This window comes from Rhinoderma darwinii, chromosome 3 (assembly GCF_050947455.1).
Source record: "Rhinoderma darwinii isolate aRhiDar2 chromosome 3, aRhiDar2.hap1, whole genome shotgun sequence".
Lineage (NCBI taxonomy): Eukaryota > Metazoa > Chordata > Amphibia > Anura > Rhinodermatidae > Rhinoderma > Rhinoderma darwinii.
Window position 1 is genome coordinate 57191389 of NC_134689.1, and position 16640 is coordinate 57208028.

The window sequence follows — 16640 nt, forward strand, 5'->3', positions numbered from 1 at the left end:
GTTTTTTATTTTTAAAAACGATCAATTTTGATCATGTTACGAACAATATAAGATTTATGCTAATTAGTTTCTTAATGCCCAAAACTGGGCTTTTTTTTTTACTTTTGACCAAGTGGGCGTTGTAAAGGGAAGTGCAAGACGCTGACCAATCAGCCTCAAACACTTCTCTCCATTCATGTCCATTTGTACTCAGCACAACGGGATCTCACGAGATCACGCTGTGCTGTGTGAGTAAGTCCCACAGAAACTTTATCAAAGTGTCGGGAGTGTGAATAGACATCACATCCTGGCTGGAGGTGATGTCTATTCACTTTCAAGACACTTCAGTAAATTTAATGTGGATGTACTTGACAGTACAGCGTGATCTCGCGAGATCACACTGTGCTGAGTACAAATGGACATGAATGGAGAGAAGTGTATGACGCTGATTGGTCATTTGGTGACAGAGCCTCTTTAATGTTGTGGTGTAATTTTTAAAGTAAATTTGATAACCATTATAGTAAATATTGCATTTAATACATGTTCTAGATTAGGAATGGAGCATGATGGCCAAGGAAATAGGTGTGGAGATGAAGTCAGAATGGGCAGCATTATGGCTCCACTGGTACAAGCTGCATTTCATCGCTTTCACTGGTCTCGATGTAGCCAACAAGAGCTTAGCCGATACCTAATGTAAGTAAATTTAAAAAGTTGCTTAATCATATTATATGTATTAAAGTTGTTTGCCAAGTTTCATTAACTACTTAAGTCAGCCAAAGACATAATGTTTATTGTTAAATATCCAAACTATTTAATGATTGTTAAAGGGGTTTTCCCATCAGAGACATTTATGACATATCCACAGTATTTTTTTTAAGTTTTACTAATAATTATTTATTAATAAAATTTTCACTTTGAGTGCACTAGTTAGGCTTTGTTCACATCTGTGTTGTGATACCTATTATAAACTAAGACTACAACACATTACCGGGGGTGTGGGACATCAGCGGCCCCCGATGTCTGATAGATGTGGGTCCCACCTATGGGACCCACACCTGTATCTAAAAGGGGGCCCCCTAAATCCTATTCTATTGCTCTGTGTTGTGGGTGATTCCTGTGATTTCCGACCATGAATTATGGAAACAGCGTTTCACCCTGCATTCTGATATGATGTGGGTGACTATTATACATGAACTGTTGTCACAGAGGCACCATACGAATCATTTATTTGGTGCTATTTCCATTTGCATCCAGACTTAAATCGTGTTTCAACCTGCATTCAGGGATCATCAGGGAGGATGTATTAGTTTTTACTGTCCATTCAAACACAGCCTAGTCTAAATTATATATTTGCGCTCTGAAAAGAGTGTTCTGCCTCAGCTACCTATACCTAACATGTCCCTGCTAAAGTAGTTCTACTCTTCCTAGCCTCTCCAACGTGTTTCTCCCTACGTTCAGGGATAATCAGGGAGAGTTTGGCTATACAGATTTCTTCTCAATACAGGTGCAGTTCAATGGCCGTGTGTGCTCAGGAATGCCGAGCTTAAAGAGGCTCTGTCACCACATTATAAGTGGCCTATCTCCTATATAAGGAGATGGGTGCTATAATGTAGGTGACAGTAATGCTTTTTATTTAATAAAACGATCTGTTTTCACCACTTTATTAGCGATTTTAGATTTATTCTAATGAGTTGCTTAATGTCCAAGTGGGCGTATTTTTACTTTAGACCAAATGGGGGTTGGTACAGAGGAGTGTATGACGCTGACCAATCAGCGTCCTGCACTCCTCTCCATTCATTTACTCAGCGCATAGGGATCCTGCTAGATCCTTATGTGCTGTCTTATACTTAAACATTAACAATACTGAAGTGTTTAGACAGTGAATAGACATTCCACTGTAATCATGTTTTCAGTACGGGACAGTTGTCCCGCAGCGAGGCAGGGACTCCTAGCATCGTACATAACTATGATGCTAGGAGCCCGGCTTCCTGCCGTGTGTTCGGTCTGGGATTAGCGGCTGAAATACGTTCCGTCCATTATGGACATAATGTGCTCGTGTGAATCCAGCCTTATAGTTTTTCCTACATAGGCTAGCGGGCAACTACAAGTCATCAGATTACATAGTTACATACTTAGTTCGGTTGAAAAAAGACACATGTCCATCAAGTTCAACCAAGGGATGGGAAAAGGGAAGGTAAAAATTTCTACACATAAGAGCTAAGATTTTTTTGTTCCAGGAAATGATCTAAGCCTTTTTTAACGCTATCTATTGTCCCTGCTGTGACCAGCTCCTGCAGTAGACTATTCCATAGATTTACCGTTCTCACAGTAAAGAAGGTAAAGAAGGCTTGTCGTCTCTGCAGGTTGAACCTTTTTTTTCTCCAGACGGAGGGAGTGCCCCCTTGTTTTTTGAGGGGGTTTTACATGGAACAGGATTTCACCATATTTTTTGTATGTGCCATTAATATATTTATATAAATTAATCATGTCCCCCCTTAGTCGTCTCTTTTCATGGCTAAATAGGTTTAATTCTGTTAATCTTTCCTCATTACTTAGATTATCCATGCCCCTTATTAGCTTCGTTGCTATTCTTTGTATTTTTTCCAACTCCAGGGCATCCTTTCTATGAACTGGAGCCCAGAACTGAACTGCATATTCTAGATGAGGCCTCACTAATGCTTTGTAAAGTGGTAATATTACATCCCAGTCCCGCGAGTCCATGCCTCTTTTAATACACAACAATATCCTGCTGGCCTTTGAAGCAGCTGATTGATATTGCATGCTGTTTTTTCATTTATGATTTACAAGTACACCCAGATCCTTCTCAACAAGTGACTCCCTCAGTGTAGCTCCCCCTAGGACATATGATGCATGCAGGTTGTTGGTACCCAGATGCATAACTTTACATTTATCTACATTAAACTGCATTTGCCAACTGAATGCCCAAACACTGTGTTTAAATCCACTTGCAATTCACGAACATCTTCCATAGACTGAACATTACTACATAGCTTGGTGTCATCTGCAAAAATAGAAATAGTGCTATTAATCCCATCCTCTATCATTAATAAATAAGTTGAATAATAGTGGTCCCAGCACTGAACCCTGGGGTACACCACTTATAACTGGGGACCATTCAGAGTAGGAATCATTGACCACAATTCTCAATCCAATTAAAAACTATACTATCTAAACCTATAGTCCTTAATTTACCCATTAGACGTCTATAAAGGACAGTGTCAAATGCCTTTGCAAAGTCCAAAAACACTATATACCCTCTGTCTAGGCTTCTGCTCACCTCTTCATAAAAACATATCAGGTTAGTTTGACAACTTCTGTCCTTAGTAGAACCATGCTGGCTGTCACTTATAATACTATTTTTTGTCACATAATCCTGTATATAGTCCCTCAATAGCCCCTCAAAATTTTCCCCACGATGGATGTTAAGCTTACTCGTCTATAATTACCCGGGGAAGACCTAGAGCCCTTTTTGAAAATAGGCACCACATTTGCCCTGCGCCTGTCCCTTGGCACTATACCAGTTGCTAGAGAATCACTGAATATTATGAAGAGGGGAACTGAATGACTGAACTAAGCTCTTTAAGAACTCTAGGGTGTAGCCCATCTGGTCCCGGGGCCTTGTGCACATTTATCTCCAGCCAGGACGTGATGTCTGTTCAGAATTCTGACACTTCGCTAATGTTTGTGTGAGATTTAGGCCTCATGCACACGACCGTAGTGTTTTTCTGGTCCGCAAATTCCAGGACCGTGTTCCGTGAAATGTCATCCGCAGTTCATCCGTATGTCCTCCGCAGTTCATCCGTATGTAATCCGCAAAATGCGGATGAAAAATAAAAAGCCTAGGTAAAACATGATGACGACAGAACTCATTCCCGGTCGTCGCCTAGCAACACTTCCGCAAATCCGCAAAACTGCGGATGACACACGGCGGTGTATCCGCAATTTCCACGGGCCCATTGACTTCTATTGGCATGTCCGCACCGCATTTGCGGCCCATAATAGGACATGTCCGTAGTTTCTGCGGCACGGATGTGCGGACATGCGGAGAGCCGTGAAAACACGGATAGTGTGTATGGGCCCATAGAAATGAATGGGTCCGCAATTTACCCGTGGATTTGCGGTTGAATTGCGGACGCAAAAACACGGTCGTGTGCATGAGGCCTTACAGCAAGGCAAACGTAATCTCGCGAGATTACGCTGTAAACTGTCATTTAAAACGAGATTACGCTTGCCTTGCTGTAAATCTCACACAAACGTTACCGAGATGTCAGGATTGTGAATAGACGTCACATCCTGGCTGGAGGTAATGTATATTCACTGTCAGGACACTTGAGTAACGTTAATGTGTGTGTATGTGGCTGCACATAGTGATCTAGTAGATTACTATGTGCTGTGTAAATGAATGGAGGGAAGTGTATGACACTGATTGGTCAGCGTCATACACTTCTCTCCACAACGCCCACTCTCCACACTCCCAAAGTTTTTCTAAAAAAGCGCCCCGTTGGAACAGAATGCCGTTTCTCCCATTGAAATCAGTTGGCAGATATTTGGAGGCGTTCTGCTTCCGATTTTTTGGCCGTTTTTCGAGGCGTAAACGCCTTGAAATATGCCTGAAGACACTACGTGTGAACATACCCTAAAGGGTTAAGATGCTTTCTAAATGCTGTTTTACATACTTTGAGGGGTGAAGATTTTAAAATGGGGTGACTTATTGGGGGTTTCTAATATATAAGGCCCTAAAAGCCACTTCACGACTGAACTGGTCCCTGTAAAAATAGCCTTTTGAAATTTTCTTGAAAATGTGAGAAATTGCTGCTAAAGTTCCAAGCTTTGTAACATCCTAGAAAAATAAAAGGATGTAAAAAAAACAAATGATGCCAATATAAAGTAGACATATGGGGGATGTTAATTAGCAACAATTTTGTGTGGTATAACTGCCTAACCTACAAGGAGATACATTTAAATTTAGAAAAATGCTAATTTTTGTAATTTTTCACAAAATGTTGGTGTTTTTCACAATTAAATGCTAAATGTACCGAGCAAATTTTAACAGTAACATAAAGTCCAATGTATCACGAGAAAACAATCTCAGAATCGCTTGGATAGGTAAAAGCATTCCAAAGTTATCACCACATAAAGGGAAACATGTCAGATTTGAAAAATGAGGCTTGGTCAGGAAAGTCAAAAGTGGCCAAAGTGGGAAGGGGTTAATAAAAAGATTAAAAAAAATTGGGCCTGACACCGATCCTTGTAGTACCCCGCTGCTGACTACAGCCCATTTTGAGTAAGTTCCATTTATAACAACTCTTTGCTTTCTCTCCCTTAACCAATTCTTTACCCGCTTGCACATATGGTCCCTGTGTCTCTAGCTTCAGAATAAGGGTATGAGCACACGATAATGTCAATTACGGCTGAAATTACGGAGCTGTTTTCAGGAGAAAATAGCTCCTGCATTTCAGACGTAATTGCTCGTACTCGCGTTTTGCCTCGTTTACGCTTCAAAATAGGTCGTGTGAACCCAGCCTTAGACTGTTGTGCGGCACAGTGTAAAATGCAAAATCCATATAAATCACATCAGCTAGGTTAGGCACGACCTATTTTTCATGAATCCATGCTGGTTATCATTAATTAGACAACCTAAACAAAACCTCACACCAAGAAATGGCGTATATTGGGGTCCCTTATTGCAAGTAGACAACCTAAAAACGAACCATGAAGGGACATAGCCCTTTAAAGAAATAGTATACTAAATAATACACAAAAGTCCAAAAAATCTTTATTAAATATAATCATCAATAACATATAATGGAAAAAAAGATGGGATACATCATACACGGAGATATATACAGCAGGGTCAGATGGGATAGACCATAGACAAACAGAGTCAACCATCCAAGAATGACCAAACCACGCTCAGATAGTCCATATGACAGAATTATAAACCCATGGGTATAGGGTAATAAAGCCCATACAGAGTATAGTGCTACCCGCTAATCATAACAATATGCAGAATCTACCATTGCCTACTATTGCCTACAAAGTATATAGCAATACATGAAAAAATGAAGCTAGAGAAAGAAAACATATAGGTTCAAATGGCCAGAAAGATATAACTGACAATAACTGGACACGATAATACGATCATGTAGAGGCTAAAAAGCTAGCACATACCCTGGGACATGATGAGGAGCGCAGGAGATCAAAAAAAGCAGACGGATGAATGAACGCCTCGACGCGCGTTTCGCCATGTAGACCGGCTTTGTCAGGAGGCTACATTTAATAAAACTCTAGGGGTTTATATAGAAAAGGAATAAAGTTAGACTCACCTGTGATGAATGAAAATCGGCGCTCGACACGCCCGCCGGGCGGCGCACACATCACACGACGCGACGTGCGTCAGATGACAGGCGTCACATGATGAAAACCATGACAACGCTAGACGCTAAGCGGCACTCCCGGATGCGGGCCCCACCACGCACGCGCGATCGAGTGTCTGTGCAAACACCACAGGATAGGCAACAAGAATAACTAAGACAAGATTAAAATAATAACAAAAACAGAGGTGGGAATTCCTATAGGGATTAGACCGGCTAGAAATAATTACACAGAGACAAAAAATAAAACAAATATGAAATATGAAAAACGGCAGCGCATATATTTAGAAAGTGCAAAAGTGAAACATAAATAAACAACGTGCACTGTGAAAAACAGAGGACATACACCATTCTAGTGGCGATGAAGATAATATATAAAGTAGATATGAAATAAATATATAAAATAAATATATAAATAGTGTAACAAAAATATATAAAAATTAATAAATACAAATACATATATATATATAAATATATAATAAAGTGAAATAGTGATAAAAATACAATGTATATAAGCCGTGCAAAATGTATAGGTGTACGAAAATACAAAAACATTAAAAAAAATATATATATATAAAAAATATATATATATGAGCAAAACCGTTATATAATAATGAATTAATATAAAATCTCTCAAACGGAAGCCGAGAGTAGATAATATGATGTACAGTATAAAAAGCCAAATACATAGACTTGAGATACAATATAATACAATTGTAATGTTTATATAGAACTCCACATAACAAATGCTCAGAAAAAATAGCAATTATATAATAAATACAATGACGAGCAAGGATATGAAGCTCATAATACATCAATACAGATAGACATCTTTATCTTCTCCGCTCCTAAGTTCAAATTAAGACCGTCTTCTCCAATATGTAGGAAGGTAAACCCACTCGCTGAGAGGAACACACTAGAACATAAAAAGTAAATTTAAAAAACAAGAAAAAAAACCTAGAGAAAATAAAATTCACGCATAGTTGAAAATTACAGAAAGGGCCTAAAACTGGAGGCCTCATTTAGGCCAAATGGCGACACAGTATTGAGTAACGTAATCCATTTAATTTCTTTTCTCAATAATGCCAAACGTACATCACCACCTCTACATCCCAGAGAAACTCTATCTATTCCACGTACCTCAAAACCCTTTGGATTACAAGAGTGAAACTCGCGAAAATGTTGAGCAACAGGCTGGAGTTTATCCAAATCTATAGCACTGGAAGCTGACTTAATTTTACTGACATGTTCCAACACCCGTACCTTCAAATGCCTGCTGGTCATGCCAACATAAATTAGGTCACAAGGGCAGGTGGCAAAATATACCAGCGCTGCTGTGTTACATGTGATGTTATAAACAATTTTATAGTCTTTGCCTCTATCAGAGCTATAGAAGTTGAGGACTCGTAAAATATATTTACATGCAGCACATTTGCCACAATTGTATGAACCCCAGGGAGGGCCCCTACTACCGAACGGATTTGGGGGAGCACTGGGAATATAATGACTGGCTGTCAGGAGATCCCTCAGATTTTTGGATCGCCTCCAAGTGATGGAGGGGTAACTAGGCAAGATCCCTGCCAAATCGCGATCAGTAAGAAGGACACTCCAATGTTTCTGTAGGAAATCACGAATTCTAGTCCAATGAGGATTAAAGGTGGTAATAAATCTAACATTCTGATCAATGTTGTTGTTTTTAGGTCTACTCACCAGGAGTCCATCACGAGTTGAATTTTTAGCTCTAAGATAGCCTCTTTTAATAACCCTCTGACTATAACCACGATTTTCGAACCTTGCCGTCAGATCCAGTGCTTGGCGCTCAAAGTTGCTGTCATTGGAGCAGATGCACCTAGCCCTTAAAAACTGGCCCACAGGTATAGAAGTTGTGACTTTCGGGTAATGAGCGGATGTGGCATGGAGGAGGGCATTAGTGGAGGTTTTTTTTCCTGAAAATGTCGGTGGAAATGAAACCACTGTCATCTTTGGTGATACAAATATCAAAAAAATCAACACGAGTATGACTATAGTGCCACGTAAGCTTGACATTGATATCGTTCGAATTGAGGGAGGTGAGAAAAGATTCCAAATCAGACGTGGAGCCCTGCCAAATGAATAGAATATCGTCTATATACCTCGACCACAGGAGAACCGAATCATGACCCGGATTATGCTGGACAGTATCCCTCTCCCACAGCCCCAGAAAAAGGTTGGCATATGAGGGCGCACAAGTCGCCCCCATTGCCGTACCCTGGAGCTGTAGGAAGAGGCGATCCTTAAATACAAAGAAATTATGTGTCAATGCAAAATTAAGGAGACACAATATGAACTCAATAAGATCCGGGTCGGATTAGTCATCTGTAAAAAATGTCTTGATGCTCGTATCCCGTGGTCGTGGTATATAGACGTGTACAAGGACTCCACGTCACACGTAACCAAAAACATGTCATCCTCAAGATGCAACCTATCAAGACGTTGTAACATGTCTGTGGTATCCCTAATGTATGACGGCAAAGTTTCCACACATTTCTGCAGATAAAAATCCACAAATCTGCAAATGTTCTCACACAAACCTCCAATCCCCGATACTATTGGACGACTGGGGGGGTTAGTAGCATTTTTATGCACTTTAGGCAATAAATAGAACGTGGGTTTAATGGGGAAATCCACAGATAAGCCCTCCCTCAATTTGGAATTGATGATTTGTGCATCCACACCCCTTTGTAATAATGTATCTAGTTCTCCTTTAAAAACTAGCGTGGGATCGGATGATAACCTGCGGTAACAATAGCTCATATCTAGTTGGCGAAAGGCCTCACATTCATACATCTGTGCCGGCCATTATACAACATTGCCCCCCTTATCGGCTGGTTTGATAATCACATCCTTAAGTTTTTTTAAGTTCCAAAATTGTCTGCCTTTCTTTATAGTTAAGATTACAAGATGTTCTAGAGTCAGAAATAGTTTCTAGATCTTTTTTAACTAATTTAAAGAAAATGTCCACTGAAGGGCACAGCGCGAAGTGGGGGGGGGGGGGGAATGTTGAGAACGACGGCACAGATGCTTGGGAAGTCTGGGGTCAGTCTTGACCTCCTGTTCCTCCAGTAATGAAATAAGGGCATCAAATGCCTGTTTCTCTGCCAGAGAGCACATAGGGACGCTATGATCCCTTCTACCAAAGTGCTTCTTGAAAAGCAATTTCCTAGAAAAAAAGAGCCAGATCTTTGATGGTGGTAAAAAGATCGAATTTACCCGTAGGAGAAAAAGACAAGCCCTTTTGTAAAACATTAATTTGAGAGGACGACAAAGTGTCCTTATACTGTACATCATATTATCTACTCTCGGCTTCCGTTTGAGAGATTTTATATTAATTTATTATTATATAACGGTTTTGCTCATATATATATATTTTTTTGATATATTTTTTTTTTATGTTTTGGTATTTTCGTACACCTATACATTTTGCACGGCTTATATACATTGTATTTTTATCACTATTTCACTTTATTATATATTTATATATATATATGTATTTGTATTTATTAATTTTTATATATTTTTGTTACACTATTTATATATTTATTTTATATATTTATTTCATATCTACTTTATATATTATCTTCATCGCCACTAGAATGGTGTATGTCCTCTGTTTTTCACAGTGCACGTTGTTTATTTATGTTTCACTTTTGCACTTTCTAAATATACGCGCTGCCGTTTTTCATATTTCATATTTGTTTTATTTTTTGTCCCTGTGTAATTATTTCTAGCTGGTCTTATCCCTATAGGAATCCCCACCTCTGTTTTTGTTATTTTAATCTTGTCTTAGTTATTCTTGTTGCCTCTCCTGTTGTGTTTGCACATACGTGGATCACGCGTGCGTGGTGGGGCCCGCATCCGGGAGTGCCGCTTAGCGTCTAGCGTTGTCATGGTTTTCATCATGTGACGCCTGTCATCTGACGCGCGGTGCGTCCTGTGATGTGTGCGCCGCCCGGCGGGCGTGTCGAGCGCCGATTTTCATTCATCACAGGTGAGTCTAACTTTATTCCTTTTCTATATAAACCCCTAGAGTTTTATTAAATGTAGCCTCCTGACGAAGCCGGTCTACAGGGCGAAACGCGCGTCGAGGCGTTCATTCATCCGTCTGCTTTTTTTGATCTCCTGCGCTCCTCATCATGTCCCAGGGTATGTGCTAGCTTTTTAGCCTCTACCTGATCATATTATCGTGTCCAGTTATTGTCAGTTATATCTTTCTGGCCATTTGAACCTATATGTTTTCTTTGGACGCCTCTAGCTTCATTTTTTCATGTATTGCTATATACTTTGTAGGCAATAGTAGGCAATGGTAGATTCTGCATATTGTTATGATTAGCTGGTAGCACTATACTTTGTGTGGGCCTTATTAACCTATACCCATGGGTTTATAATTCTGTCATATGGACTATCTGAGCGTGATTTGGTCATTCTTGGATGGTTGACTCTGTTTGTCTATGGTCTATCCCATCTGACCCTGCTGTATATATCTCTGTGTATGATGTATCCCATCTTTTTTTCCGTTATATGTTATTGATGATTATATTTAATAAAGATTTTTTGTACTTTTGTATATTATTTAGTATACTATTTCTTTAAAGGGCTATGTCCCTTCATGGTTCGTTTTTAGGTTATCATTAATTAGACTTTTCTCTGCTATATATTTTTGCAGTACATCTCTTAGAATAAGGAAAAGAAAAAGGGAGGAAGCCTCCAGCTCACCAGTCCTGCGTCCTACACTCAGACTTCGCTCTGATCTCTGCGACGTCCCACAGTGAATAACATGAAAAGAAAGAAGGTTTGATCCAGCGCTGTTTGTTGGTTTAAAAAGGAATCAATGTTCCCACTTTTATTGTCATAAGAAAAATGGATAAAATATGGAGAGACGCAGTAACGAGGTGGCTTCAAAATGGTAAGTGCCAAAGCCTACGTGTTTCAAACACTAAGGCCCCATGCACACGACCGTGCCCGCAATCACGGCCCGCGATTGCGGGCACGGCCGGCCGCCGACTGACAGCCGCATTTTCGGGCCGTGCTCACATACAAAGTATGGGAGCACGGCCCGCAAAATGCAAAAGAACGGACATGTTCCATAATTCCCGGAACATTTCCACGACACGGACACCCTTCCGTAGTGCTATGGAAAGGTGTCAGCGTTCAATGAAAGTGAATGGCTCCGTTTTTGCGGACCGCGGTTGCTGTCCGCAAAAACTGAGGTTTTTTACGGTCGTGTGCATGGGGCCTAACAGTGTTCTTATTCATGGCTGAGATGGTTATCAGCCATGAATAAGAACACTGTTAGTGTTTGAAATGCGTAGGCTTTGGCACTTACCATTTGAAAACACCTCGTTACTGCGTCTCTCCATATTTTATCCATTTTCCTTATGACAATAAAAGTGGGAACATTGATTCCTTTTTAAACCAACAAAGCGCTGGATCAAACCTTCTTTCTTTTCATCTCTTAGAATACCCTGAAATATTACCCTTCTTAAATAATGGTACAACATCAGCAGTCCTCCAATCCTGTGGCACTGATCCTGTTACAAGAGAGTCTAAGAAGATGAGATATGAAGGACTGTCCAATACTGAGCTCAATTCTCTTAATACTCATAGATGAATGCGGTCTGGGCCAGGGGATTTATCAATATTTAATTTGCTCAGATGCAGCTGTACTTCCTACATTGTTAAGCAGGTAATATTGTTGTGTGTCACGTATTATGTACAATGGACTTCCGGAGGGAAATAAACAGCCCACGTTGATGACGGGTGCCGAGGCAATGTTCCCACAGATAGTGGTGGTGAGATGGGTTGTGGATGGTCTCGCTAATAAGCGGATATTTCACCAGAGTTCAGGAGCTGTGCTAAAACGCGATGTCCTGCTTCCGTAAGTCCTATGAAAATTGATCTTTGATTCTGACTGTTGCAGTGTGGTGTCGACTGTAATATACAGCTGATACACCTGCTTAGTTTGGAGCAAGCTTGGCCCATGAGCCTGCGCCACACTTCCGTTTAGTGGCTATCACGTACATGTACGGGACATTGCGTTAAGGAGTTAAAACATAACATGAAAAAAATAAGGAACAACAGTCTTTTTTTCTGTTTCTGTTTCTGAAAAAAATTTATTGACATTAGCTCCAATTTTAAATTATAATAAAGCCCTATGTGTCCTGCAAAAAGAGAAACATATTTTTTTGTGGGATAGAATAAGAAATAAAATGATGTCACATTTAAAATGCAGCATTCCGCAAAGGTGAAAATAAAATAATGTAAAATAACAGATCTGCAGTGTTAGGGTATGTGCACACACACTAATTACGTCTGGAATTGACGGACGTATTTCGGCCGCAAGTCCCGGACCGAACACAGTGCAAGGAGCCGGGCTCCTAGTATCATACTTATGTACGATGCTAGGAGTCCCTGCCTCTCTGCAGGACAACTGTCCCGTAGTATAAACATGTTTTCAGTATGGGACAGTTGTCCTGCAGCGAGGCAGGGACTCCTAGCATCGTACATAAGTATGATGCTAGGAGCCCGGCTCCCTGCACTGAGTTCGGTCCACTACTTGCGGCCGAAATACGTCCGTCAATTTCGGACGTAATTAGTGTGTGTGCACATACCCTTAGAGAAGAATCTTTAGTTCCCGGTGTTTCTGCAGAGACACTATTTTGGTGTATAGGAAAGAGAGGAAACCAGTAACAACAATTTCCTCCTTGTCAAAGACAGAGCACAACTAAAGCAGCTGTCCAGTTTCAATACTGGCCGATTGCAGTGTGTCTAAGTATTTTTCTATGAGTGCTTTGCCAATGGTCTAATTAAAGGCATTATCCGGTTTCTTAATTTTTTTATTAATGGCTGCGAATGACCTGAAATAAAATAGCAAGCAGTATTCACTTATTTTTTCTGCATGGATCCAGCTCTGATGCTCCAGCGGGCCACGTGGCGGATCATCATAAGGACTGTTCGGGCGGCCCATAATTGAAACAATTATTGAAAAGACTTAGCGGGGTAGCAGCTGGCCAACAAGGTACAAAACAACGTCTATAGTTCGGATCGGGTACCTGAGGCAATGTAGACAGTAGCGGAGGTACGACTTGACTTTCACAGCAGGTGGCACTGTGGGTGCAGCGGAAGACACGACTTCACTTTCTCAGCAGGTGGCACTGTGGATGCAACGGAAGACACGACTTGACTTTCTCAGTAGATACAATACGGGATACAGGGTACAGGCAGCAGGAACGGGTAACACTGGGAACTGGAAAACACTGGGAGACCATTTGCAAGACAAACTTAGGTATACAACAACGCTCAGGCGAGGACCAATCCTTCAGCCATTTTGGCTAATTATTGATGGCTGACAGCTGGACGCGTACTGGCCCTTAAAGGCCGTGAGCGCGCCCTGCGGGCACCGAGTGCCGGCCTCTCCCTGGAGGGAGCTGGCGCCGCGAAGACAAGTGCCCATGGGCGGGGCCATCAAAGGGTAAGTCCCTGGCCATAGATGTTACACTATCCCCCCTCTTACGCCCCCTCCTCTTGGGACCAGAGCGGGAATGAAATTTCTTCATGAGGACAGGGGCATCGATGTTCTCCTCTGGCTCCCAAGACCTCTCCTCTAGACCAAATCCCCTCCAATCCACCAAATAAAATGTCCTTCCTCCCACTTTGTTGGTTGCCAGGATCTCCCTCACTTCGAAATTTGCGGATGAACCGCCTGGAGCCACTGCGGAAATAGGAGTCCTGGAGTAGCAGTTCAGGAACACGGGTTTCAGCCAGGAGACATGGAAGGCGTTAGGGATCTTGAGGGTAGGAGGCAGTTAAAGCTTGTACGACACAGGATTGATCTGTAGCAGAATCTCGAAGGGCCCAAGGAACCTGGGGGAAAACTTGCAAGATTGCACCCTCAGCCGGATATTCCTGGAAGACAGCCAGACCTTAGTATCTGGAAGAAACTGGGTAGGTTCTCGTCTTCTAGTGTTTGCCTTTCTCTTCATGCGGTCCACCACCAGCAGAATAGAAGATTGTGTCTGCTGCCATATCTGCAGAAAGTCCCTGAAGGTAGAGTCGGCTGCAGGCACCTGGGACATAGTAGAGCCAGGCAGGGGTATTTGAGGATGTTGGCCATAGACTTTGAAGAGCGGACTGGAGGTGGTGGACTTACTGGTATGGTTATTATAAGAGAACTCCGCCCACGGGAGCAGCTGCACCCAGTCATCATGTCGTCTGGAGACAAAGTGCCGCAGATAGTTCTCTATAATTTGGTTAACCCTTTCGAGTTGTCCATTGGACAGAGGATGGTAAGCTGAGGAGAAGTCCAATTTTACACCGAGTAGGCCGCAGAGTGATCTCCAGAACTTTGAGGTGAACTAGACCCCTCGATCCGAGACAATGTGAAGGGGCATGCCGTGCAGACGGAAGATGTGTTGTATGAAGAGGTCAGCCAGTCGAGCAGCAGAAAGGCAGGCCAGTCAGGTGAACAAAATGAGCCATTTTGGAAAAACGATCCACCACCACCCAGATCACACTGCATCCCGCAGAGAGAGGCAGATCTGTGACAAAGTCCATAGCAATATGCTGCCATGGGGCATCGGGCACAGGCAGTGGTTGGAGCAGACTGGCTGGTCTGGGGTGGGCAACTTTGTTTGGTGCACACACCGTACAGGAGGAAACAAAGTCCATGACGTCTTTTCGGCAGCGTCGGCCACCAGAACTGACGGGCAATTAGGTCTCGGGTCTTGCGGGCACCCGTGTGACCTGCCAGCTTGGAACTGTAACCCCAGCGAAGGATTCTTCCTCGGTCAGCCAGACGTACAAAAGTTCTTCCCGGAGGAATGTCTCTAACCTGTAGAGGGTTAACAGAGTAGAAGCAGGAAGGGTCGATAATATTCTGTGGGGACTCCACAGTGTCCTCTGTCTCAAATGACCTAGACAAGACATCGGCCCTCACATTCTTGTCGGCAGGTCGGTAGTGGAGTTCGAAACGGAACCGTGCAAAAAACAATGACCACCTGGCTTGACGAGGATTCAGCCGTTGAGCCGTCTGTAGGTAGGTCAAGTTCTTGTGGTCTGTGAAGACCAGGAAAGGATGTCTCCACTCCTGCAGGGCCAGCTTGATGGCCAGTAACTCCCGATCTTCAATCGAGTAGTTGCGCTCTGCGGGAGAAAACAGCTTGGAGTAGTTACCACATACCACCGTCTTGCCTTTCAAACCTCTCTGGAACAAAAGTGCACCAACAGAGGAGGTGTCCACCTCTAACGAAAACTGTAGGGATACATCTGGATGATGGAGAATAGAGGCTGATGTGAGGGCCTTTTTTTAAGGTTTTAAATGTGACTTTCGCCTCTGGAGTCTGTACCTTGGCATTCATACCCTTTTTAGTGAGGGTGGAGATGGGGGCTGTCAAAGAAGAAAAGTTGGGAATGAACAGTCTGTAGAAGTTGGCGAATCCCAGGAAGCGTTGTATGGCCCTTAAGCCTCGGGGACGTGGCCACTCCAGGACAGCCTTGACCTTCTCAGGGTCCATCTTGAGACTCCGATCAGAGATAATATAGCCCAGGAAGGGTAGAGACTTCTCTTGGAACACGCACTTCTCCAACTTGGGGTAAAGATGATTCTCCCTTAATCGAAGCAACACCTGGCGGACATGGCCCTAATGAGTCACAAGATCTGGGGAAAAAATCAAGATATCATCGAGATACACCACAACACAGGCATAGAGGAGATCACAAAAAATGTCATTGACAAATTCTTGAAATACTGCGGGGGCGTTACACAGGCCGAAGGTCATGAGCAAATATTTATAGTGTCGATCACGTGTGTTAAATGCAGTCTTCCACTCATCAACCTGACGGATCCGGATTAGATTGTAACCCCCCCCGCAGGTCTAGCTTGGAAATATATTTCGCCCACCCGTATGCGATCAAATAGTTACAAAATCAACGACAATGGGTACCTGTTCTTCATCGTGATCTGGTTGAGGCCTCGGTAGTCAATGCAGGGTCGAAGGGATTCATCCTTCTTTTTGAAAAAGAAAAACCTGGCTCCAGCCGGGGTTGAAGACTTTTGTATGAAGCCCCTCTCCATATTCTCCTTAATGTAGGCCGACATAGACTGGGTCTCTGGCAAGGAGAGAGGGTATACTCTACCGCGAGGAGGAGACGAATCAGGAACCAAGTCGATAGGGTAGTTGTATGCTCAATGTGGTGGCAATGTCTCTGCTTCCTTTTTATTGAAGACCTCAG

The 16640-nt window shown here is 42.4% G+C and overlaps 1 protein-coding gene across 1 annotated transcript in view; it reads left to right on the plus strand.

Annotated features, from left to right (window-relative positions):
• The window catches only part of LOC142748945 (A disintegrin and metalloproteinase with thrombospondin motifs 2-like), a 911491-nt gene that overhangs the window by 487580 nt on the left and 407271 nt on the right, over positions 1–16640 (plus strand). Inside the window, exon 8 of the mRNA XM_075856370.1 lies at positions 529–672. Coding sequence (XP_075712485.1) covers positions 529–672 — 144 coding nt within the window. The remainder of the gene's footprint in view (positions 1–528; positions 673–16640) is intronic.